A 25,240-nucleotide genomic window follows, 5' to 3' on the forward strand; every position below is an offset into this window, starting at 1 on the left:
AATCCCTTAAAAATGAGTCCACTAGTAATATGTAGACCCCATAAATATTCACTTGTCTCACCAAATGGAGGAATAGTAAAATGGAGTTAACCTTGTAAGAATGAGTTAAACCCGATACTCAATTTTAAGATGATATCAGAGCTACATCAACCATAAAATCTTGATGAATCGCAATAACATATATTAAATGATTGTGAATTTTTTTAATTTTTTTTATGATTGATCAATATTATATAAACTTTCGTAAATTTTGTATTCAGTATATTACTTGTCGACGGTGAACGTGGTCCACCTTAGAGCTCTTTTATTATTATCATATTATCAGTCTTTCTTATCAATTTCTCTGCTCCTCCAAACAAAAGAAATAGGCCATTCAGGAATTCTCCCAAAAATCAGGAATCCTTAGCTTTTGGCGCATCTTCCACAATGACGAGAAAGTTTCTCTCCACACCTTTTTCAACCTTCTTCTACTTGAGACGAACTTTAACTTCAATTCCCCAACGTTTTCAATCTCCATCACCACCCTTTACACTGTATGATATTGATCAAAACATTTGTCATAATAAACCCACTTGTTATAACTATTTTTCTTCAATTGGGTCTCTCAGATTTTGCAGAAAAAGTTTATGTTCAAAACCTGAACAGAAAATCCAAACTATATGTTGGAATTGTCATGATGTTCCTCAATCAACACCTTTCCTGTTCTGCCAATCGTGTCGCTGCATTCAACCTGTTGATCATTCAAATGATTATTTTGATATTTTTGGATTGTAAGTTTATGCGATCTTTGTTTTTTGTTTCTGGGTGTTGAAATTGTTCTTAAAGTTTTGATTTTTATTGGTTGATAAATATGGGTTTGTAATTTGTTGATTTGGAATACATAATGTTTTACTAAGAAGGTGAAATTTGATGGTTCATAGGATTGCTGTTTATTTTTTTCATCCTTTTAGGTTATTGCTTTCTTCAGTTTTCAGAGCTGTTATATATGTTTGAGAAATGTCATAATTATGTGGTTGTTATATTTAAGTGTTGAATTCCATTGCTAGACTTTGAATATGTGGTTTTTAAGTTAAGTTTGAGTAATGCTATTTAGTACCATGAAAGTCAAAAACGAAACATGTGAATTCAAGGTGTTAATTTTCAAGTGGTTAATGAGCTTTAGTTAATGATGAATTGTTCGGGAGAACCCGAGTTTGAATTCTAGTTGGAACAATCCTTTGCCAAACATTACATACCTCCCGATCTTGTTCCCCTTGGGAACGTTAGTTAAGAGTAAAAAAAATCTTCATATATGTTTGTGCAATGTCATGCATCAAGCTGGAAGATGAAGTTGTATTCTCTTACATGTTATAATTGTGGTTTTGTTGTATTTATGAGTTGAGTTCCATTGCTACACTTTGGATATGTGGTTTTACGTTTTTGCAATGGAGGAAAAGAAATATATTGATTTGTTATTGTTTGAATAGTATAATTCTATTGATTTGTTATTATCTGAGTAGTATAATAGATAAGTTGAGAAACTCAAGTATTTCTTTTAATTTTAAACAGGGAGAGGAAGTATGACATAGAGGGTATAGATTTGGAGGGGAAGTACAAAGACTGGCAAAAGAAACTACATCCTGATTTAGTGCATTCAAAATCTCAGGTTTGTCTTTTGAGATATCCGCTTTCTTCTTCATTTATTTCATTCTATTCCGCTTTGTTTTGTATTGCGGCGTGTAAGGTCACTGTAGTTGATGCTTATCAACAAAACAGAAATGGTTGTGAAGTTGAATGTGTTTTCAGAGATACTGACAAATTCTTATTTACTTCATTTGTTAGAAAGAAAGAGATTTTGCTGCTGAACAATCTGCAAGAGTGATTGATGCATACCGTACACTTAGCAAGCCTTTGTCAAGAGCGATTTACATTGTAAGCATATTTCCTCGTCAAGATTCAAATTTATGATACAGTAGCAGAAATCTCTACAAAATTTAAACATCTTAAAAGTTCAATGGCGATAGTATATCTGTGAGGAAGAAATTTATTATTTGATCATTAGTAACAAGTAAATTAAATATGTCATCAACAGACTTTCTGTCACTTTCTTTAGTTATATTCTGTTATTCATTTCTTCTTGCTTGATACCAAGTTATGTTGCGCCTTTTTTTGTTAGCTGAAGCTCAATGGAGTGGAAATTGATGAGGAGCAGACAATTTCAGATCCAGAATTACTAGCAGAGGTAACCGAATAAAGCCTTTTGTCTTCAATGTGAAATTTTATTTTAAATTGGTTTCGGTAGTAAACAAAGTAGTAGTGAAACTGTGAAACAAGTGCCTCAAAAAATAAGTGGAGAGTTTATTCTCTTTGAAGCTTGAATCACGTCTCATTCTCAAGGTTTATTTGAATTTTAAAGTATTAAGGTTTATTCTCATTGGCTCAACTTTTTTTTTCCTTTCTCTTAAACAAACTGGCATCCGTTTTCCAGAACGTTAAATTGAACTCTGGAATTTAGTTGGTATGGTTGATTGTTAGGAACCCGAATTAAGAGAGAATATGAAATTGTATCATTGATTAAAAAAGGAAATATTACAGAAGATTAATGCCTGTAATCCTAGAACTAATGCTCTTCAGTGGAAAGATGAAACTCTCTCTGCCCAACCCGAGCGGTTACTAACTGCAAAAATACTCGTTCTCCCTCTTATATCAGAATTGGTCACACTGTATGGTCACTCTAACTCCTTGCCATGTCATATTATTTCCCTCTCCTTTCCTATACTTTGATAATATCACTCCCGACCTAATGGTATACTATGCATATTGTTTTCTGTCTCCTATCTCATCTTTCCCTTTTTTACATAAGGAAAATCTAATCCCATTCCGTTACTAAAATTTACTGCAGATTATGGAAATCAGGGAAGAAGTTGAAGAAGCAACTAACTCTGAGGCTTTGAATCACATTCGCTCTCAGGTATGCCTGGAAATTCAAATTTGCAAGGCAGAAGTGCTGTAAAGAGACTGCATAATCTGTTCGAATACACATTTTCAATTATGATTACTTTGATGTTCTTTCTTCACATCATCCTTTGATTGTTTATCCAGATGCAGAAGAAACTGCAAAATTGGTCTAATGCCTTTGCTGATGCTTTTCAAAGCCGGGACTTTGAAGAAGCGAAGAATGCAATTAGGAGAATGACTTACTATAGTCGTGTAATTGAGGAAGTTGTAAAGAAGCTTTGATTCAGGTAATATCATTATTTTCCTTTTCCTCATTCCTTATACCATATTCCATAGAATTGAAAATAAGAAATTTGAAAAGAATTGAAGCTTAAGATGAAAGGTTCTTGAAAGGTATATATACTCACCTACACATTAGAATTTAGAAAGAAATTATGATGGGATGGTAGCTATTTTCATCTCATCGCTAAATATTTGATGCGAACTGGTAAGATTCAAAGATGCAACTGATATTCGATAAATGAAATCGACCCACCTTCCCTTTTATGTCTCTCTCTAAGTTCTTATGATCAACCATAAGTCATTTTGTTTCTATCACATTTTTCTTATAGGCTAAACTATACTTTTGATCTTGAAAACCAATATATATATATACTTTTGATTTTTATTTTTACTTTGCTCCTTAATCTTTTAAAAGATTCATTTTGACCCTTTGTCTTCACAAAGTTATACAAATTTACCCATTTCATCATTTAATAAACTTGAGTTGAGTTAGCCGTTCAATTTTCTATGCGGCCCATTTGACATGTAAAAAAGACTGCTAATGTGGCTGTTCTCTTCCTCAAAATTTCTATTTTTTTTTTCAATGGATTTCACCTCAATCTTCACCTCATTCTGGGTTGGTTTGTTGAGGTAGCTGCTGCCATGCCATTTCCTTCTATACGAATTTCATTGAACAGAAAATGATGTCAGTTCCATGTTCAAGTTTTGGCTGATCCCTGATAGCATATTAGCATTGATTGCTTGAATACACCATAGAAACAAAAGACTTTTGTCTTTAGTAATTAGAGTGACTAGTGAGTGGTGATGTTTGGTGTGCATATGTTGCGCATCAAATACAACTCTGATGTTTGTTTCAGAGAGCACTTGAATGAACATGATTTTAGGGGTTTCTCAAATACTTATAAACGACCCAAAGTATATTTTATCTTAGTGGAGGCAACCTTAGTTTGAGATTATTAACCAGGGGATATAAATCTCACCATTTATTGATTTTGAAAAAGGAAGCATTTTCCTTCATCTTGTATCTGTCAGTTGCATACACACATTACACGTCTTGTAATTATAAGGTCCAAATCAAGGATGTAGAGGAGAAACTCTGGTGCTGCAATTATGGTATGCTTCAGGAAAATTTCCACCAGAGTTCAAGTTGGTCCCTAAAATTTAAGAGTGCCGAAATTGAATGGTTAAGCTATTCATAAGCATGCATTAATTGCTCCCCCATGGGAGCGTGCAATAATTTCTCTTAAAAAGTGTAGGATAAAATGTTTGGTCTAATAATTTTCTATACCATCTTGTTTTCTGGTATATTTATTTGAAGATTTATTCATTGTTGAACCACTTCTGACATTATTGTTAATCATCATTTCTCAGGATATCATTACTGTTATGCCTGCTATGGATTTTATGAATCAAGGCTTTCAAAATAAAATGTACATTTCTGATCTCTGTCATCAACTGATGCTTCTACTTATTCTTTCTCTAGTTTACTGCTTTTGAATTGTTTGAATAGTTTATCTTAAGCTGCTCCTATTTGTAACTGTGCCTGTTAGAGACCATGAGGTTACTGGCACCTTGCAGTAGGATTCTAGTGGGCCCAAGGTGTGGAGAGTTTATACTAGGAGGGGTAAAAAGGGAAACACTTAAGTAACTCTGTTAGTTGGTTTGTGTGTGTGATGATTGTAACCGTTCCACAATATAAGGAAGGTGTAGAGAGGTTGAGAGGTATCTTGAGTATTTTGTGATTAAGATATGAGTAAGAAGCTTTAGACGCTTCTTATTGGAGCCTTTGTTCTGGTCAAAATCAGGGTTATCATTCCCCCCTCTGCAACGACTAACGATTCCATTTTCCATCAATAATACAATCAGTTCTGTCCTATAATTTACTTGTCCTCTTTACTCTGTTATTCTGTTACTTTGGGTTACTAACAAACTGGTCCGACCTGCCGGATCTGTTGCCGGAATCAGTGATTGCCACCAAAGAAAGCTCAGCTAGCAGTGATCAAGCAGATGGAGGCGAAGGTTGAGGCGTTGGAAAGTGAGATCGAGGAGGTGCGGTCGTCACTGATAGTGGTTGAAAGTGTGATGAAGGATATGCCGGTGGCGTTGGTCGCGATGTTTGAGAAATCTCTGCGAAGATCCTTATTGTTGGAAGCGGAAAGCACCAACCAGAAAGGCAGTCCGTCGAGGAAGGGACCGGAGAAGACGATTGAGAAACGATCAGAAGCTGAGGGGGTAACGGCGGGGGATAGGAGGTAGTTCTCGTTACAAGGTGATGTGCTGACGGAGTTCCGGCAGTCGGTCAAGGTGGAGCTACCCGTCTTCACCGGTGAAGACCCAGCTGGATGGATCTCATGCGCTGAGGTGTACTTTCGAGTACAGTAGACGTCACCAGAGATCAAGGTGAGCTATGCTCAAGTCTGTATGGGAGGCCCTACCATACATTTTTTTCAACTCTTTGTTGGATGAGGCGAATCCGTTAACCTGGGAGGTGCTGAGGGATGCGTTACTGGAGTGGTACGGCGGACATGGTGACAAAGATGTCTATGAGCAGTTGACGGAATTGCGATAGAAGACTACGGTGGAGGAGTATATCACGGAGTTTGAGTATTTCACAGCTCAAATTCCCAAATTACCTGATAAGCAGTGTCAACGATATTTCTTACACGGATTGAAAGGTGAAATAAAGGAGGGAGTTCGCAGTCAGGCGGCGATGGGGGGAATGAGCAGAGCCAAGCTGTTACAGGTTATGAGAGCTGTAGAGAAGGAGGTCAGAGGAGAAAGCAGGTCGGGTTTTCACGCGGCAGCCGACCCAGTGGATCCGGTTTTACATCTGGAGAAAATGGACTAGGGCGAAATGGAGGCGCTGATTGGGTTTCTGTAAAAGGAGCTAAGGAAAGTATTGTGGGGGATAAGCCAACAGTAAGTGGGCTTGAGATAAAAGAAATGGGCCTGCTGATAAAAGGAGTGAACCTAGAGACAGGGGCTGTTCACACATCACTTACCCAAAGTTGTTAGAGAGGAAACAAGAAGACTTATGTTTTAAATGTGGAGGCCCCTTCCAACCTATGCACCAGTGCCCTGACAAACAACTGAGGGTGTTGATAGCAGAAGAAGATGATGATGTAACTGGAGAGGGTGATATTTTGGCTGTGCAAGTGAATGATGAAGACGACGTTGTAGAAGGATAAATGAGTGTTATGAGCTTACACAATCTCATTAACAGTCGGAAAGAGAAGCCACGGACAGTGAAATTCCAAGGTAAGACCCATGGAGTCCCAGTGTTAGTTTTAGTGGATAGTGGACCAACACAATTTCATTGACCAGAAATTAGTGCAAAGGATGGGCTGGAAGGTTGAGGATACACCTAGTTCCAAAATTCGTTGTGCACTTCATCTGTTTTGAGTTAGGAGGTCCAGATGTGGTTTTGGGCATTGAGTGGCTCAAAGCACTGGCTGATACGATTGTGAATTGGACAAAACGTACGATGAGTTTTTGGAGTAGGAAGGAATGTATCAGTTTGCAGGTCTGGGAGTGGACCAGGAATCTAACATGGCTTTGCAAAGCATCATCAGTAGGTCAAGGGAGTCCAATCAAGGGTTACTATGGCTGTTTGATAAATCAAAGAAGGAAGGCTAACAAGAACACTATTTTTCTAATGAACAACAATTAGAATTGCAGAAATTACTCAGCAAGTACGAGGGTGTATTCACAGAGGTGGTCGGGTTACCTCCCTGTAGAGGGAGAGAACATTTCATCAACATCAAAGAGGGACAAGGCCCTGTCAATGTAAGGCCCTACCGATACCCCCACCTTCATAAAAATGAAATCAAAAGGCAGGTCCAGGAAATGCTTTCAGCAGGCATCATTCGTCATAGTTCCAGTGCGTTTTCTAGCCCCGTTATTCTTGTGAAGAAGGATCAACCGTGGCGTATGTGCGTAGATTACTGGGCCCTTAAGAAGGATCAATCAGTCCGTTTTCTTGACCACGAGGTTATTTGCACCTTGCAGCAGGATTCTAGTGGGCCCAAGGTGTGGAGAGTTTACACTAGGAGGGGTAAAAAGGGAAACACTCAAGTAATTCTGTTAGTTGGTTTGTGTGTGTGATGATTGTAACCGTTCCACAATATAAGGAAGGTGTAGAGAGGTTGAGAGGTATCTTAGAGTATTTTGTGTGTGTGATGATTCCCTCTCTGTAACGATTACATTTTCCATCAATAATACAATCAGTTCTGTCCTATATTTTACTTGTCCTCTTCACTCTGTTATTCTGTTACTCTGGGTTCTTAACAGTGCCTCAATTTCTTTTATTTTTGTAATATTGATATTGATTATATGTTGGTGCAGGCTTAAGACACAGCTATTCCCATGGGGGCCAAATGGTAGATCAGTTGTGAGTATGAACTATGAAGAATTTAACTCACCGATTGCCTATCAGTAAATAACCATATGATTTCATCATTTGTATCAATGCACCTTATTGCTTCTCTACATGTGTCGAAGTTTACATGTTACACACCACAAGGCACATCTCTAGCATGAGCAGAATGATTGCTCAATATACACTCTTCAGACCCGCTGCGAGCAACTGTTATGTAATCTTGAACTGAATTATATCTAGGTAGGTATTTTTTTTTTTAGTTTTTCACTACCAGTTTAATCTGGTTTGGGAGTCAGTTCTGGCATCAAATGGTTTCAGCCCCCTTCCGATCGCAGTAGCGGGCGAGGTAGGTATTTTCTAATCAAAGGAATTTTGATGCACTTGTATTTAATGGAATAAAAGTGTTTAGATGCGAGGATATAATATTTGCATTTGATAATAATCAAATAAGTGAAACAAGGTTGATGCTATTTACTTTTTTCTTCAAAAACTATTAATAAAAAAATATAAAAATAATAAGTGAAACAAAGATATGATTGATAAAGTGTAAGTATCAGCTGTGAGTTGTGTTGCCTTGCTAGGCTGTGTTCAATTTGATGTTTATAGTACTTCATCTAATCCTTATTATAAGAAAAATGTTGGGTTTTAGGTTCATAGACCAAATACATCAATAATCAGTGAACTTAAAAAGCAAACTTTTAAGTTCTAGGTCTGCTAGTCCAAAGCGCGTTTTTTAAATGTTCAAGTACTAGAACTCGAGCATTGATTTTTCCGATAGATTTGTTGTGGTGGTTGTTGTGGTGGTGTGATGGAAGGGAAGCGGGACAAGATAGATTTGAATGTTGGCGTGAATTTCTTTTTTTGATGTTCGAGTTTTAAAACTCGAGCTGGATATTTTTCAAAGCTCGTAGGATGCGCAAGAAGCTAGGTGGCGATAAGAAATTCTTTCATTCTTCAATAACTTTCCAGCCCATCTCCTTTATTATATAGTTGTCAAATTCTTCCATTAATTTGCATTAACTTGAACATACTACCTTTCAGAATGCTAACTCCAACCTCTCCATATTATTTCTATCCAAAAACTCAATCATACATCTCTTCTCCTAATTATAAGTCACATACTCAGTCTGCACATTATCGAAGGAGAAACAAGGTTTAGATTGCATAAACATGTTTGTTGAAGGTGGATTAATTAAACATAAGAAGGGGGTAACGACTGCCCCGCTGCTTCTGACATGGACCCGATGAAATTGGATTATGAGTACCAATATTGGGCTAGACGGTAAGACCCCATTCTCCATTCATCACTTCATCTTCTCCACAACTCCAACCTTGATTTTGATTCTTTTCTTCTCCTTACCATGAAATTTCATGCTCACCATCATTCGCCAAAAGATAAGATCAAGTCTAAATTACTTTTACAGTTCTCAGATTTCCAATCAAAAATTGAGAATCCTTGTTCTGAAATTTCGAATGAAATGAATCGTGCGAGCATCATCTTCCATTGCTTCAGCAAAAGCTCAACATATACCCTAATTATATCCTCACTCAAACCAACATCCTTATTAGGAAAAACAAACTTTTGAAAGAAGAAGGAAAGTTTTGGAAAGCAAGACAGAAGCTTGTTCACCACCGTTACATATATAGCACATCGTCTTTATCAAGCAGGAAAATTATGTTTCAAAATTCGATAGATGACAATATTATTGTAACTGCAAAACATATTACACCTATCTATAGTTCAATTCTCAATACAAAGCTTAATAACTCTCGTAGAAACTTTCGTGAAAAATAAAAACTCCGGTAGAAACTGAAGGGCAAAGTTTCTTCTTCAATGAATAATATTCATTAATTATTGTTTTCAAAGACAACTTTCTTCTTCTCGATTCTCGTAATATTTGAAGGAACAACCTATGACATCCAAATCCAAAGTTATTACATACTACTACCTTAATGTGATATTGACAAAAAGTAGTACCTCTTCTACATTCTATATCATTTTTATATATAAAGGAATAATATTAAATTCTTGTGTTTATTAGCATTGTACTAGCAACTAATTAGTTCACCTTGATAGCTCCCTCGTTAATCTTTTTGATGGTTCCAACATCAATAACTGCAGACTTTCCTGTAATATTTTTGAGATGAAAAGACCCCTCTTTAGGACGATAAATCCCATATTTAGACAAATCACCATATTTTAATTTTGCCAAAGAAGTAATGATTGTATCAACGACATAAACTGGCAAATAGTTCACCATACGCATCCCTTGATGAATTAATTCTCTAGTGAACACATGAAACTGCAAAGAAAAAAAAAATGTTGATATTACGCACAAATTTTTCAGTACGTTATAAATTTAAGGAAGGATCAAATTTCACTTATGTAACATTATTTATATAATGTTATACTACACAACAACATTTTAACGAACACAATTTTTTTAAAATCGAGTGTTGAATTGAAATTTTATATTATATTGATCATCTATATAAGATTTTACACAAATCTAGATGTATCCTTTATTAATAATCTAAATGGTATTATTGTTTAGATAGAGTGAGTTAAAAAAATATCCTTACCGGACTTCGAATGATAATGGAAGGGTTAGCACCCCAATTATGGAGGTCATAAGCAATCTCCATTCCCGAGTTACCTCAACCAACTACCAAAACCTTTTTTGATTCGTATTTTGAACCAGATTTATAGTATTTGGAGTGTACTACCTCTCCTTCAAAGTTGTCTAGTCCAGGCACATCAGGAATATAACCTTCACTATTTTCACCGGCGGCAATCACAAGATAATTTGATGTATAAACTTCTGATGTATCTTCTCGTGTGTTCTTTGTTTCAACGCTCCATTTTTTACTAACTTCATCATACTCAGCAGACACAACCACACGACAATAGAGAGGTTTTATATTGAAATGTTCGACATATTTATCTATGTATTGAAGAAATTGGTCTTTGGATAGGTAGGTTGGACCAGAGAGTGAATGAGGCATGAGAGGTAAAGAACAAAACTCACTAGCCAAATGGAGGTTTAAACGATCATAAGCATTTTTTTCTCCAAAGAGAAGCACAACAATCTTCTTTTTCGAGTATGATATGAGAAATGAAGTTTTGTGTTAGACATGCTGAAATTGCTAGGCCGGAAGGACCAGCACCAACAATTACAACTGTGAATTCTTGCATTTTGTTGTTGTTGGCTCCTTAAGATTTAAGTATCTTCAATATTTTTAAGCCAACAAGAAGTAGTAGGTTTTATAATAGCATATGGAAGCTTAAGAAACATGTATTTATGCATGAATGAAACAAACGTTTTTGTCCGTGATATTTTGGTTTGGGTTTTCAATTCATTCACTGAATTATTACATATATTTCTAATTTTAAAAAATTTCTATATAAAAATTTGTATCATTCATTTTATTTCTTTTATAAAGTTTACTTTTCATGTTAAAAATGGTATAAATAAAAGTAATTAAGTTAAATACATTGTTTCTGTATTAGTGTTTGTATATTGGGCTAAATACATACAAATGAATAAATCATGAAAACAAATATTCTCTCCAACCTTAATTATAAGCTAATTTCCACTTTTTAAATTCATTGGAAATTAAACTAACGTATCTGGTCTATAATTAAGGTCAAATATATTAATTATTCAATGAATGTAAAAAGTGAAAAGTTGCTTATAATTAAGGCCAGAGGAAGTACTCTTCTAGAAATAATATCAAATTTTTTATTAATTTTGGTAAAATTTCTCATAACATATTTCTAATTTTAAAAAAATCTATATAAATTCGTCAAAAAAAAAAATCTATATAAAAAATTGTAGGGTTAACTACACATTTGTCCCTTACATTTATTTTACGTTTCAATTTGATCTCTTACGTTTAAAAACTTTCAATTTTGTCCGTTACATTTCCACTATTTTGCATTAGTTAGTCCTTTCCGTTAGTTTTTCCACTAACACTGTTTGAACTATAAACGTGTCCACGTGTCTGTCCACATAGGCAAATCGTCTGCCACAGGTGACAAAATTGATGGAAAAGACTACTGACGAGTTATTTTGACGGTGGTCTTTTCATCGTGCAGATGGTTATTTGAAACTTGTTATGTCCAGGTTTTGGGTATCTGACGTGGGTCAGTGATGAGCTTTGTTTATCGGTTTGGATCTTCGGATCTGCTGGTTGGAGCTTTTTGAGCGTTCTATGGCGGTGGCTTGGATTGCTCTCTGTCGTCGTCATTTGTTCTTCTCCTTTTTCCATTGCAGATAAGGCTAGAAATGACCTTTTACTTGTTGTTGTTGTAAGGAGTTGTCAGTTGGTGTCTCTTAAGAGATAGATTGTTTGTTTTAGTTTGAGTATTGCAATGTGTACATCTTTTACACATATCTTTTTTTGCAATTTGTTTCCGGGTCTCGTGTTAGGTTTTTTGGATTGTGTTTGATGTGTATTTATCTGCTTCGTATTTGGTACTTCTACTGAATTTTGGTCCGATCTTGTTTTACATACCACTTTTATGTAGGTTGATTCTCGTTGTATTACCCTTTATGGGTTGACTATTATACTTTTGTGTGGTTGCTAGGTCAAGTCTCCCGGTCCCCTCCCAGCTTGTTGTACTTTTTTTTTATTTAATATGTTTTTGTTTCCTCAAAAAAGTTAGTTTTATTACCGTTATTTTTTCAAAGAATATTTATTACTATTATTTTTTCAAAGAATTTGGTATGCTTAACAAGTGTCCCTGAGGTACTATATTTTTTTTTTGTGGTTACCATGATATTGGTACGAAGTTTCCACCGCCATTAGCGATAACTAATCTCCATCGAGGAACTTGTAGGGCACACAAGGTGAGTTCTCTCTCGAGAGGATTCTCCCATGTCACTTTAGGTAAATTTTGTTTTTGAGCCATTGATTTAGATGGAGAGAGAAGAGAAAAAGTAGAAAAAGGTGAATTGAAAGGTGTGTATTGAAAAAATTGAGGAACATGAGGAAAAATTAATGGAGAGAATCCATTCTCGGTTCTCCCCTCCCAACCGAATTTTTTTCATATGCATGACCCAGAAATCAAACCCATCACCACATGTTTAAGAGGACCAAAACCTTTTCCACTTGGACCAATTTATTACCCCAAAAGCACTATTTAGCATGACCCTTTATTTAAATATGTTCACATGAAATATATATGTTTTAAAACATGCTGATAGTTCAAAAGGTCAAGCTCGGGCATAAAAAATAAGTCAATGGCATACTACAAAATATAATTAACCTTAAACATAATTAGAAACTAAAATGGCATACATCCAACAACTTATAAAGGCCTTGAAAAGAAATCAAGTTATGAGCTTGCGCTTTCTAATAAGTTCTGATTTCTGTTGTAACACAACACGTGCTAAACCTTGTTTCCCTTCTCTATTAAGCCCATAAAAAACTGTTCTAAAGTTAATAGTACTAGGAACAATCCCACTCTCCAACATATCAGAAATAAGTCTCATTGCTTCTTCAGATTTCCCAACTTTGCATAGACAAGACAGGAACATAGAATATGTTTTAAAGTCAGGAAATGGCCCTTTAAATTTCATACGGTAGAACACGTTCCACGCATCATTATGCCTCCCCACGTTCATGTACCCGCGTATAAGGGCTGAATATGTAACAACATTTGGTTGATAACCTGATTGTTGCATTTCCTCATAAGTCTCGATAGCTTTTTCTACCTGTTTCTCTTTAAAGAAATGAACTAGTAATGATGTGTAAACATGGATTGTAGGTGTTATTCCCTCTTGTTTCATTGCATTCACTTTGGTTAATGCTTCTTCTAATTTACCCTTTTGTAATAAACCATGTACAATACTTCCACAAGTTAGCTTTTCTACACTTGATTTCTCTGTTCCAATATCTTCAATTAAAGCCAATGCTTCTTCCACTTTTCTAGCTCTACAAAGAGCCCTTATAAACAAGGAGTAGCTAAGAGGAATTGTATATCCAAATTTTTCGAGAGAATCTATGAATTTCCTAGCTTCTAAGATCCTACCCATTTCACATAAACAACCAATATAGGTTTCAATCAATTCTTTGTCAGGAACATGTCCCGAACTAATCATCTTGCTATATGTTCTGAGAGCATCATCAACTTTCCTTCCTTTTCTCCCACATAAGGCGAGGATCAAATACTTGTATGTACTCCTACTTGGGCTATAACCATCAGCTTTCATCTCATTGAAACAATTCATGGCCATCTCCGTCAGACCTGTACGTCCGTAAAGCATTATCATGATTGTCCATGTTTCTGATGTTATCGGATAATTGTTTCTTCTCATTTCATAGAACAGGCTTCGCATGTGTTTGAAATCTTTCCCGCACCCTGCAATTTTGATTGCAATGTTGTATGATTCTGTGGTGTGTCTGTAGCCTGGTTGCTTTCCCACCCATGTAAAAAAATTCAGCACTGTGTAGCCATGAATACTGCAGATTTGCAATATCTCCATAACAAATTCTGGAGTGAACTCAATGTTACTTTTCTCCAATTTTTCTTGGATTGAAGACCAATCTAGAGAGGATGAAATAATCTTACAGACATCGCGAACATCTTGCTCGCTGTAAGTCTTAAGAATTGGATGCCATAATGAGCAGTCTACCGTCTCTGACTTTGATTGGCAAATTCCCTTATCTTCTTCCACCTCGTTCCTCAACAACACTTGTTTTTCAGACTCCTTGAAATGTTCAGGAACAAGTTTAGACGCTGTATGCATCTGCTCGACTTTCTCTTTTAAAGCAAGCTCCCCCTTCTTCTCCATGTAAGTTATAACCCAGTTGAATACTTCATCTTTGATTACAATCTTTAAAGCCTGCATTTCATACAATGCTTTAACAATGTCATCAGTCCTTGAAGCCTTGCAAAGCTCCTTAATAAATACTGAATACGCTTTCCACGTAGGCTTGATGCCTTGGCATTCCATAATCTTAAAAAATTTCCATGCTTCAGATATACGATTTTGTGAAACATGACCTGCAACCATGGCTGTTATAGCCACAATATCTGGTTTAATTCCTTTTCCGAGCATCTCATCATACAGCATGCAAGCTTCTTCATACTTACTCAACCTAAAGAGATGCTGTATCAGTTCTGTATATGTGGAGACCGTAGGCACATAACCCGATTCTTTCATGCTTTGAAACGCATCAAGTGCCATGCAAACATTATTTCTCCGTAAATACCCATTTATGATAACCCCATGAATGTTCCCATCAACAATGTCCCTTCTCTTCATAATTTCAACAATCTCTAAAGCATCTGAAATCCTGCCTGCTTTACACAGTCCTCTCACCAAGGTCTCAAAATATTCAGATTCAAGAACTACGTTTTTATATTTGAGGTCACGAATCAATTCCAAGGCCTCTTTAATCCTTCCAGAAATACAAAAGCTCTTGAGCATACATCCAAGAACACTGCTTTCCGGCATCAGACACAACCGCGTCATGTCATTTCCAAGCAAACTAACAGCTGCAACATCTCCTGATTCTGCCATACAGTTCATAAGCATCTTAAACAACCTTACATCATCAAGGATAATGTCCTTCTTGACCATGTCCTTATAGAACTCCATAGCAATATCACCCTTACCCGAACTGCAAAGCAAACGAATGACCGTTCTATACGAAACTGCATCAGGTTCACAGCCACACTTTTGCATATTTTCAAAAGCCAACAAAGCTTCACTGATTTTCTTAGCCTTCCCATACAGCGATAAAAGAATGGTCCATGTAATTACATCCTTTTGAACTCCACACTCATCCATTTCCTCCACCAACTTCTTCACCAACCCAAACTCCTTAGCTTCTCCAGCAAGGCGCAACATGGTATTATAAGTCTGTGTCGTGTGACGAAAACCATCCTTTAGCTTCAACCAATTGAAAACCCTATAAGCCAAACGCGGCATTTTGAAACACCTTTTCAACACTCTGTCAAAAACCTCAACATTCAATTCACAATAACCCATATTTTCTAACCGCTCTTCCACAGAAATAGAACCACTTTCTGCTCGAATTATCTCTGTAATATCACCCACCATTCGACACATATCTTCTTCTCCCAGTTTAATCAACTGGGTATCTTCCAAAACGGGAAATTTATCGTCTTTATCAAGTACTACACACTCTGAGGCATTTTCACAAACAGGTTCGGTGCAATCATGTTCTTCCTTAAAACCAAGTTGGGTATCGCGATTTTCGAGTGGAAACAAAAACCCAGATGGGGAATGATCATGCATTACAGTACCAGCCCCTAAAATCTGGGTGATTTCGTTGAAAAGTGCACGTGAAGGTTCTTCAGTGTCTGAGTTGGAAAGTGGTTGTTGTTGTGTTGTTTTTGCTTTGTGAGAGTGTGAAAGTTTTGATGAATTGGAGGATGATGTAGAAAGATGCAAAAGATGATGAGATTGTGAGAGAAAGTATGAATCAAATGATTTGAGTTTGTTTTTCAATGCTCTCATTTCTTCTGCAAGCAAAATTCGAACATGTGCTAAATATAAAACTAGGTGAATATAACCAAGTGTATTGAAATGAAAGTAGTTATAAGGGTTCCGGTAACATGTGCACTTAGGGTACATTTTAAGGTTCATTTAATTAACTGATATCTCATTTAATTTACTTTAAAAATAGCAATAATCATCTTTATTAATTTAAAAATATGGTTCACTATATTTATTACCCATTTTAAAAAATGCATAGGCAAAAATATGATACTTGCCAAATATAATGACGACAAATTTTTTTTTTGTCAAACCTTTTTTTTTTAAGTTGAAAAAATAATTAAATTATAGTAAGTATTATAAAATTCTAAAACATATTAGCAATTCAAAAGATAAAATAGTACTAACAATCATTACCATTACAACATAATACTATAATACTCGATCTTGTTCACCGGAAAAGAAAAAAAAACAAAAAACACAAGTTAACATAAATGAAGTATTATCAGGAGTATTATAAGCCTGATTGTTAACAAACCAAAAAAATTGAATGCATATAATTGTTGTCATATTACCAGGAACGTGATCATAAATCAAATTTGGCAGCATATTATATTTTATCTTTCCAATTCTTTTAAATAGGTAATAAATATAGTGACAATATATTTTAATTAATAAAGTTGATTATTACTATTTTTGAAGTAAATTAAGTGAGATATTAGTTAATTAAATGCACCTTAAAATGTGCCCTTAGGGCACATGTTAGCATTTGCCTAGTTATAATTAGTTTATTTTAGTTTTTTTAGTTATGTACGCTAGAAATTCCGCTTCAAGATGAATTGAAATTCGAATCCCAACCTCTGTATATAAAATATGGTGTTTTTTATCGGCTAAGTTAGGCTGACGAGGACAACAATATTTTAATCTGGAGTTGGGTAACAAAAAAGTAAAGTCCAGCTAAGAAATTGTTTTACATATAGATTGAATTCAAATTCTCCAAAACGATATGTTCTTTGGTGAAACTCATTAACTACTTGATTCCAATGATTTGGTTACTTTTCTCAATCTAATTCCAATGTTCACATCCGTCTACTATCGCCACTAAATGAACTGATGTGTGTCACATGAAGAATTAGTAGTATTTTGTTAGAAAGTGGATGAAGAATAATACTCCATCCGTCCCAAAATATAAGGGAAAATTGGTCAACCAAAGTTGATGTATCTAGTCCAAATTTTTAACCAAATACATCAACTTTCTTTGACCAATTTTCCCTTATATTTTGGGACAGAGTAGTAAGCAAAAGTTATCAAAATCAACTTCATTTAATGTTATTTTTCCAAAAGTACCTTTATTAATTGTTCTACTTTTTAACATTATTGTAGAGTCCCCATGCATATTTAATATATTGTAATCATTTTATGAATTTCAATAAAAACATCATATAAAATTAAGATAAAAAAGAAACTCCCTTAATAAGTGTGCAAAAAATATTTTTTGTTTACAAAAATGACCGGAGTAATACAAGTTTCCGAACAAAAGTTCGTGCATTCCTAGTGATGTGATTAGCGACAATGATTATTTTAAGAATATTGGTTCTCAATAACACATTTCTTCGATTGTTATTATTATTATTTTTTAATATTTTTCAATTATTATTCTTATTGTTAAAAAATATAATCAATAATATTCATTTATTAAATAAAACTTTTAAGTTAAAGGTGACATGACAGCCACATAAGCATGATCCATAATGACATGTCATTTAATTAAGTGCTACAACATAAAATTGAAGACCAAATCAAGAGAAGGATGTAGTAGGATCGGGTATGGGGGCTGATGAAGATTTGTTTAAGATGAATGTGAGAGGGTGCATCGGTAATGGTGATAACATCGGGTTTTGGAAATTTAGGTGGCTTGGGAATCAACCTTTTAGCGATTTATATCCTAATCTATTTGCTAAAGAGGTGCAGCCGAATGTTATGATAATCGACAGGATTGGCGGTTTTGAGTGGATTGACCAGTTGTCAAATAATGAAATGCAGCAAGCAGCAGAGCTTTCAGAGCTGTTGGTAGGAATTTCTTTACATCCTGTTAATCCTGATAAATGGCGTTGGACGCTTGATTCAACCGGTCTTTTTTCCGTCAAGTCTTGTTATAATGTTCTTCTTGAAAAGCGATATTCTGAGGTTTTGGATCCTAATTTGTTGACAGCCGTAAGACAACTTTGGAGGAATGACATACCGTCCAAAGTTTTGTGTTTTGGATGGAGATTATTACTAAAAAGGTTACCCACGAGGACGACGCTCAATCGTAGAGGTATTTTGATTAGTCCGGATGATTTGCCTTGTGTCTTTTGCTTTTTATCTCACGAGGATTGTGCCCATCTTTTTTTCCACTGTCCTTTTACTATAAAGGTATGGGAAGTGATCTTTAATTGGATTGGGAAGAGTTTACCCATAGGAGCTGAAGGCTGACACCATTTTAAACTATTTGGTGAGTTGGTTAAAATGAAAAATGGGGAGCGTGTTAGGCAGGTGATTTGGTTGGCAACAACGTGGAATATTTGGAAGCTTCGTAATAATGTGATTTTTAATGGAGTCATTCCGTCTACTTCTTCTCTTTTGGATGATATCAAAGATGTATCTTGGGCATGGGTTAGTGGCCGGTATGGTCATAAATCTTGTATTTCTTTTTCTAATTGGTGTTTTGATCCTTTGGCTTGTTTCCAAAGCATATGATGCTTTGCTTTGTTGTATAAGGGATTGAGTATCCCTTGTACTCCCTTATATTATTATTGCTTATAAAAAAAAAATCAAGAGAAGGATCAAATGGCTTAATTTTTTAAGATAGGATGGCAAAATTCCAGAAAATAAAATAAAAGAACTAAAATTACGATTTTATAAAATATGGGGACCAAAACTACGTTTAAACCTAAATTTTATCCATCCATGATTTTAAAGATGAAAACAACTAAAAACGAATTGAATGGTTAAAAAAATTCAAACCTTTAGTTTATCTTTAAGTCAAACTCTGACTTAAAGATATAATATTTCAAAAAATATTATATAGGCCAATTCTAATATAATTAAATATCTTAATTAAATATCCTTTTAGCACTTTTTATTTTGACCGCAACTTATTGTCACTTTGAAAATATTAAAATAATATTAAAGTATATTACATTTTTGGTAGTAAATATTTAATAATAAATTATATATAAAAATAAAAGAATTTTACTTTGACCCAAAAAAAAGAATTTTACTTTTTGTTGACTAAATAAATTTTAAAAAAAGAAATACTTTTAAATTCTCACATTTATTTAGTTTTTTATCATATATATATATATATATATGGGGTTTTCTAACTTAGACCCTAGTTAGGTCTAAGTTAGCAAGGTGCACCTTTTCAATTGGACCAAAATACCCATTCTTTTAATTTTTGAAAGAATATAGCAACAGGGGCATTTCTGTAATTTTACATAAAAAAAAAAATACTGACACGCGCCCCCACCTTCTTAAAAATTAATAGACGTGGATCCAGTGTCGCGCGCGTACGGAAGGACCATGGTTACAGACCGTTGATTTCCATCAGACAGCCAAGATGTGATCTCATTAAGGCTGTCTGATTGATCAGACAGCCCAGATCATCCTACCATCTTGTCTGCGCCACACTAGATTATAAGCTGGAGAGAGAAAATTTTACTTTTGAAAAAGGCAGCCACGTGTCAGCATATGAATGGGTCTGCGTGATTCTTTCCATTTTATGCTTTAAACTCGATTATTTCGTCGTAAATTAATTTTTTATTTTTTAATTTTTATACCAAAATTCATAATTTTTTTTTCTCTACAAATAGAGACTTGGTTTGTTTGATTTGGACACCGAAAAAAAAACGCAATTTTTCACTACTTTAAACTCGATTATTTCGTCGTAAATTAATTTTTTATTTTTTATTTTTTATACCAAAATTCATAATTTTTTTTTCCTACAAATAGAGATTTGGTTCGTTCGATTTGGACACCGAAAAAAAAAACGCAATTTTTCACTACCTTAAATGAGATAAAACGATAATTAAAAACTAATGTTTGCTTCTGAAACCATTTATCTGGTACAATGGTTTCAGAGAGTTGTAATCTGAAACCATTTTGCTGGTAGAATGGTTTCAGTAAGTAGATTATTAGTTATTTGCTTCTGAAACCATTTACCTTGTAGAATGGTTGCACATAGTTGTATTCTGAAACCATTTTACTGGTAGAATGGTTTCAGTGAGTAATTTATTAATTGTGTTTGCTTCTGAAACCATTTATCTGGTACAATGGTTTCAGAGAGTTGTAATCTGAAACCATTTTGCTGGTAGAATGGTTTCAGTAAGTAGATTATTAGTTATTTGCTTCTGAAACCATTTACATTGTAGAATGGTTGCACATAGTTGTATTCTGAAACCATTTTACTGGTAGAATGGTTTCAGTGAGTAATTTATTAATTGTGTTTGCTTCTGAAACCATTTATCTGGTACAATGGTTTCAGAGAGTTGTAATCTGAAACCATTTTGCTGGTAGAATGGTTTCAGTAAGTAGATTATTAGTTATTTGCTTCTGAAACCATTTACCTTGTAGAATGGTTGCACATAGTTGTATTCTGAAACCATTTTACTGGTAGAATGGTTTCAGTGAGTAATTATTTAATTGTGTTTGCTTCTGAAACCATTTATCTGGTAGAATGGTTTCAGAGAGTTGTAAACTGAAACCATTTTGCTGGTAAAATGGTTTCAGTAAGTTGATTATTAGTTATTTGATGAGATTAAGGTAGTGAAAAAAATTGAGTTTTTTTTCTGTGTCCAAATCAAACGAACCAAATCTCTATTTGTAGAGAAAAAAAAATTATGAATTTTGGTATAAAAAATAAAAAATAAAAAATTAATTTACGACGAAATAATCGAGTTTAAAGTAGTAAAAAATTGCGTTTTTTTTTCGGTGTCCAAATCAAACAAACCAAGTCTCTATTTGTAGAGAAAAAAAAATTATGAATTTTGGTATAAAAATTAAAAAATAAAAAATTAATTTACGACGAAATAATCGAGTTTAAAGTATAAAATGGAAAAAAATTAACGCAGCCAATCAGCTGCTGACACGTGGCCTGCCTTTTCAAAAGGCTTTCTCTCTCCGCGTCAGCCATCACGCAAACTCGCAGCTGTCGGCGCGTGTGATGCACGCGCTCTGATCTTGTGCAATCACACGCTGCCACGTGTCATGGGGGGGGAAAAAAGAAGTGGGGGCGCGTGTACTGTTGCATAAATTTACAGAAATGCCCCTGTTGCTCTATTCTTCCAAAAAATTAAAAAATGGGTATTTTTGTCCAACTCAAAAGGTGCACCTTGCTAATTTAGACCCAACTGGGTCTAAATTAGCAGCCCCCTATATATATATATATATATATATATCTCAATTCATGTCACCATTCTTCTATATAAACGGTTCTCTAGTTCTTCAGTTGTCATAAGTTAATAATCATTCATCCTATTGTTGAAAAAATTTAGAGTTTATTTTGAATTTGATAACCATGGCAACTAGATGCTTAGGCTTTGCAACATTAATGCTTATTGCAAGCATCTTAATATTAGGAATTTCTGCTCAATCTGAATGTGGTGGTGACTATAGTGGCATTAATAAAGAATGTAGAAGTTACATTTCAAAATTTGGGCCAAAAATTCCACCATCAGAAGCTTGTTGTGCTGCATTGAAAGGTGTTGATGTTTCATGTTATTGCAAATATGTTACTCCTATTGTTGAACTTATAATCAGCATGGAAAAAGTTATTTATGTTGCACAAACTTGTCAAGTGCCAAATATTCCTACGGATAAGTGTGGAAGTAAGTTACTAGATTAATTTTATGTCAAAAAAAAAAAGTTACTAGATTAATTTATCTACAATATTAATTTTTTAAATCCAAAGAAAATGTTATTTTTTATTTTATGAAAATATAATATTAATTTCTATCTATAATAATCTTTCAGGTTATGAAATTCCTCATTCCCCTCCTCAAAAGGCTTGATCATACAATACAACCTTGTTGGGCACATGCAACTTGTAATAGTTTGACATCCATTTATATATTTATGTTTTTGTTTTTATCTTCCTTTGATTTGTATTTACATGAGTTCAACGATTTGATCTCATTGTTATTGATTTAATAAAAGTTGCAAAGTTTTATTTGGTACGTATTAGTATATTATTGTGTTTTGATCCTCTTCAATACTTTCAAAATGTCCAAACCAATCGAATTTACATCGATATTCAGTTTAGTTTAATTAGTGAAAAAAACACTTACTAAATCATACTTTTTAAATCAGATGTCATCCACCTGATTTAACAACATGAAAATTGTGGACACGGAAGGGGAATTTGTAAGAGAATTACAATTAAATCGGTTAACCTGATTTAAAAAGAATTTTATAATAATTAAATTAAATTAAATTAAATGCAAAAACACTCTCAAGTTTCAATACAGTGAAAACCCTAAACTTTCTGCACAGTGACTTTGTCTCTGCGACGACGAAGAACCGTAAACCTCTCTCTCTGTGAAACCCTTTCTCCACTACCGTTTTCAGGTTCACATTTCCATTCCCTCTCTCTCTTTGCGAAACCCTTTCTCCACCACCGCTTCAATTTCAGATTCTCCATCGCCGCTTCAGTTTCAGATCTAAGGTTTGTTCAAATTCCATTTTGATTTTGGTCTTTTCCTCATTCTTCGCCGTTGTTTCCATTTCCAATTTCCAGATTCAGATTTCCTCATTCTAAGGTACCCTTTTGTTTTGCTAATTTGTGCGTTCAAAGTTTTCAAGGGTCTCTTCGCTGCAGCCGTCGTCATCTTCGCATTCAGTCAGTAGCTGTAGGTATCTCTCTTTCTTCAGTATGTAGCTCCCAACTTTTATTTATCTCAATTAATTTGTCTGTGTTGTGTGATATTGTGTTTTCTAAGCTTCAATTTGTTTTATCATTTGTTTTGTAATCTAGTTTAGGTATAGTATCAATAAGTAGAATCGTTTCTGCTGCATTTAAACTTGTGAAGAAAAAACAATTCACCGTAAAAGGTAAATTTGAAACAAAATCTTTTCAATACCTTTACTTTCTTTCTTTGTTTTTGTTTTTTTGTTTTTTTTTTCCATTGTTGTGGAACTCTCAGTTTTTGGCCATGCTATGTTTTTGTTTTGAGGGATTTGAGGGAAGCCACATAGTTGGTTTTTGTTTTTTGTAGTTTGTTTCTTGTGTGGTGGTGCTTTTGTTCTAGGATATTGGTTGAGCTTGTTGAATTCTTTTAGATATGTGCCTTTTAGTGTGATATACATTGGTTGTGTATTCCTGATATATATTGTTTTGTAATCTTATAATTGAATCCAGGTGATTAGTGTAGTGTTTATAAATTTTATTTGCCATTAGAAAATAATAATGTACTTTGGTCTTTTGAAACATTTTCCTTTACCCTTGATCATTTGAACTGGCCATCCACAACAAACTAGGGAAATGATTATTATATATCTTTTAATGCAGACACATGGATGATCCATCAGCTCCTTCACTAAGTGAGAATGATATTCAGCCTACAAAAAAGAGGTGTAGACGTGGCACACGAATGAAATAGATGAGTTTACATTGCAATGGTGTAAAGTAATATTGTTCCTAACATTCGATCAAAGTAATATTGTTCCTAACAACTTCAGAATTTGGAGAAAAAATGAGGCAGATTATTGTGACAAAGTGCCTTAGTGGTAAAATTTCAATGTTGAATCTTTCCAGGTATGAACATTCAATTCTTCTAATATTTGTCTATAATTTCTTGCATTTTGAACCAAGTTTTCATTGGGGTGGCAGGGTAGTGCAAGCTTGATCATGTTATGTTAATCGTAGTCTTTGTAGAATGAGGTGAAGACAACTAGTAACTAAATGTTTTTGAGACCTACGTGTGATTATGTTTTTGAGAGTTTTCAATTATGTGTAGTGGGGCGGTGCCTTTTGTTAGTGAGGAGGCAGTAAGTTTGTTGGCTTATGGTGGATTTAGTTTCTATTCTTTTGCTGATATTTTGTTAGTGGCCTTGAGTTTCTCTTCCCTGCAATATTATGCAGGTTGTAACTTTTTATCTAGTGAGTTCTTGTACTCATAGAATAATTATCTAATATAGTTTGCTGATTCGAAAAATAAAAAAAAAAGATGACTAGTAACTATTCCTTACACTGATTATTTTGGAATTTTTCTATGTGTGGGTTTAAATAATACTGAATGTTGTATTGAAAAGTGTGAATGTGTTAAATAATACTGTGTGTTGGTTTGCTGCCAATTATAGATAAAACATCTTCTGCTTATTGCTGACCTCAAAACGACAAAATCTCCCGGTCAGTCTAAAAGAATATTACACTATTTAATTCTAGAGATATTAGGTAGAAATTGTAGAATGATACATGATACTATTGTAATTAGTTATGGTCTTTGAGATTTTGAAGTCTGAAGGAGAGAATGATTTGTCCTGCATTCACTTACAAGTAATTTAATACATCAATGCTATTTATGTTCTCCTATGTAAATATACAATTTAAAAAAAATGGGTGTGATTGTTCATATTAACTTTTGTATATAAAAGGAATTCAAAATGACCATCAGCATATGCAATTCCTTGACAGCTTTGTGATTCTAGGCTTTATTTTCTCCAAGTTGTCCATTTTATTATGCTTATATGTTGAGCTGAGTTTATCTTCTTTTTTTTTTTCTTTTCAGAATTAAAAGGTCTGAGAACATCCCTGTGGAAATATGGAGAGGATTGATTCATCAACCCAGCGATTTTAAGAAATGGTCTCCCGAAACCAACTTATGAGGTAACTGTTAAAGGAGAAGACAAAGTTAAGCATACAAATATAAGGAATCGAGGTTACAAGTATAATCTTAGTGTATAAGTATAAATTTGTAACTTTATGGTTTATAATTTATGATTCTAGGTATATGATATTAACTCTAATATTATGGAATGATTTTAGTGTGTATGGAAAGATTTTAGTGTGTATGGAATGATTTTAGTGTATATAAGTATAATTTATGCTATTAGGTGTATGATTTTAGTGTAGAAGTATAATTTTGTAACTTTATGCTATTAATCGATGATTTTGGATTAATACTCGAGAAAC

The 25,240-nt window shown here is 34.3% G+C and overlaps 3 protein-coding genes, 1 long non-coding RNA gene and 1 pseudogene across 6 annotated transcripts; 3 read left to right on the plus strand and 2 right to left on the minus strand.

Moving 5' to 3' along the window:
- The first annotated feature begins 301 nt into the window (after nucleotides 1-301).
- On the plus strand, nucleotides 302-8,067 carry LOC123909224 (iron-sulfur cluster co-chaperone protein HscB homolog). Of its 2 annotated transcripts, XR_006809854.1 has the most exons (8): nucleotides 302-770; nucleotides 1,549-1,645; nucleotides 1,822-1,911; nucleotides 2,156-2,221; nucleotides 2,882-2,950; nucleotides 3,082-3,224; nucleotides 4,591-4,649; nucleotides 7,564-8,067. XR_006809854.1 is itself a non-coding variant. In XM_045960024.1 (7 exons), exons 1-6 carry the CDS (start codon nucleotides 427-429, stop codon nucleotides 3,217-3,219), a joined length of 804 nt encoding a protein of 267 aa, XP_045815980.1. In that variant the 5' UTR covers nucleotides 334-426; the 3' UTR covers nucleotides 3,220-3,224; nucleotides 7,564-8,067. The 2 variants fall into 2 exon arrangements, 1 of the variants encoding a protein (XP_045815980.1); XM_045960024.1 differs by lacking the exon at nucleotides 4,591-4,649 and having other exon boundaries at nucleotides 334-770.
- LOC123896197 lies at nucleotides 7,637-10,793 on the minus strand (annotated as a pseudogene).
- Nucleotides 10,794-12,864: 2,071 nt separating this feature from the next.
- LOC123902099 (putative pentatricopeptide repeat-containing protein At5g06400, mitochondrial) lies at nucleotides 12,865-16,301 on the minus strand. Its single transcript, XM_045951756.1, has one exon. The coding sequence runs from the start codon at nucleotides 16,219-16,221 to the stop codon at nucleotides 12,934-12,936; it is 3,288 nt and encodes a 1,095-aa protein (XP_045807712.1). The 5' UTR covers nucleotides 16,222-16,301; the 3' UTR covers nucleotides 12,865-12,933.
- Nucleotides 16,302-21,628: 5,327 nt separating this feature from the next.
- LOC123896205 (putative lipid-transfer protein DIR1) lies at nucleotides 21,629-22,121 on the plus strand. The gene is made up of 2 exons (XM_045946624.1): nucleotides 21,629-21,938; nucleotides 22,084-22,121. The coding sequence occupies exons 1-2, from the start codon at nucleotides 21,629-21,631 to the stop codon at nucleotides 22,119-22,121; spliced, it is 348 nt and encodes a 115-aa protein (XP_045802580.1).
- Nucleotides 22,122-22,554: 433 nt separating this feature from the next.
- Nucleotides 22,555-23,735, plus strand: LOC123885230. 2 transcript variants are annotated; one of them, XR_006801110.1, is made up of 3 exons: nucleotides 22,555-22,774; nucleotides 22,904-22,962; nucleotides 23,618-23,735. It is a non-coding gene; the product is annotated as an uncharacterized LOC123885230 (long non-coding RNA). The 2 variants fall into 2 exon arrangements; XR_006801109.1 differs by having other exon boundaries at nucleotides 22,904-22,958.
- The last annotated feature ends 1,505 nt before the right edge of the window (nucleotides 23,736-25,240 follow it).

Source organism: Trifolium pratense, linkage group LG1 (assembly GCF_020283565.1).
Source record: "Trifolium pratense cultivar HEN17-A07 linkage group LG1, ARS_RC_1.1, whole genome shotgun sequence".
Taxonomy (NCBI): domain Eukaryota; kingdom Viridiplantae; phylum Streptophyta; class Magnoliopsida; order Fabales; family Fabaceae; genus Trifolium; species Trifolium pratense.

Excerpts from the sequence above, each read along its gene's own strand:
- LOC123909224 (XM_045960024.1), top strand. The coding sequence starts at position 427 with ATGACGAGAAAGTTTCTCTCCACACCTTTTTCAACCTTCTTCTACTTG. Across the intron at positions 1,912-2,155 it reads TGTCAAGAGCGATTTACATT|CTGAAGCTCAATGGAGTGGA; the intron begins GTAAGCATATTT and ends TTTTTTTGTTAG. Across the intron at positions 2,222-2,881 it reads ATCCAGAATTACTAGCAGAG|ATTATGGAAATCAGGGAAGA; the intron begins GTAACCGAATAA and ends AATTTACTGCAG.
- LOC123902099 (XM_045951756.1), bottom strand. The coding sequence starts at position 16,221 with ATGAACCTTAAAATGTACCCTAAGTGCACATGTTACCGGAACCCTTAT.
- LOC123896205 (XM_045946624.1), top strand. The coding sequence starts at position 21,629 with ATGGCAACTAGATGCTTAGGCTTTGCAACATTAATGCTTATTGCAAGC. Across the intron at positions 21,939-22,083 it reads TCCTACGGATAAGTGTGGAA|GTTATGAAATTCCTCATTCC; the intron begins GTAAGTTACTAG and ends ATAATCTTTCAG.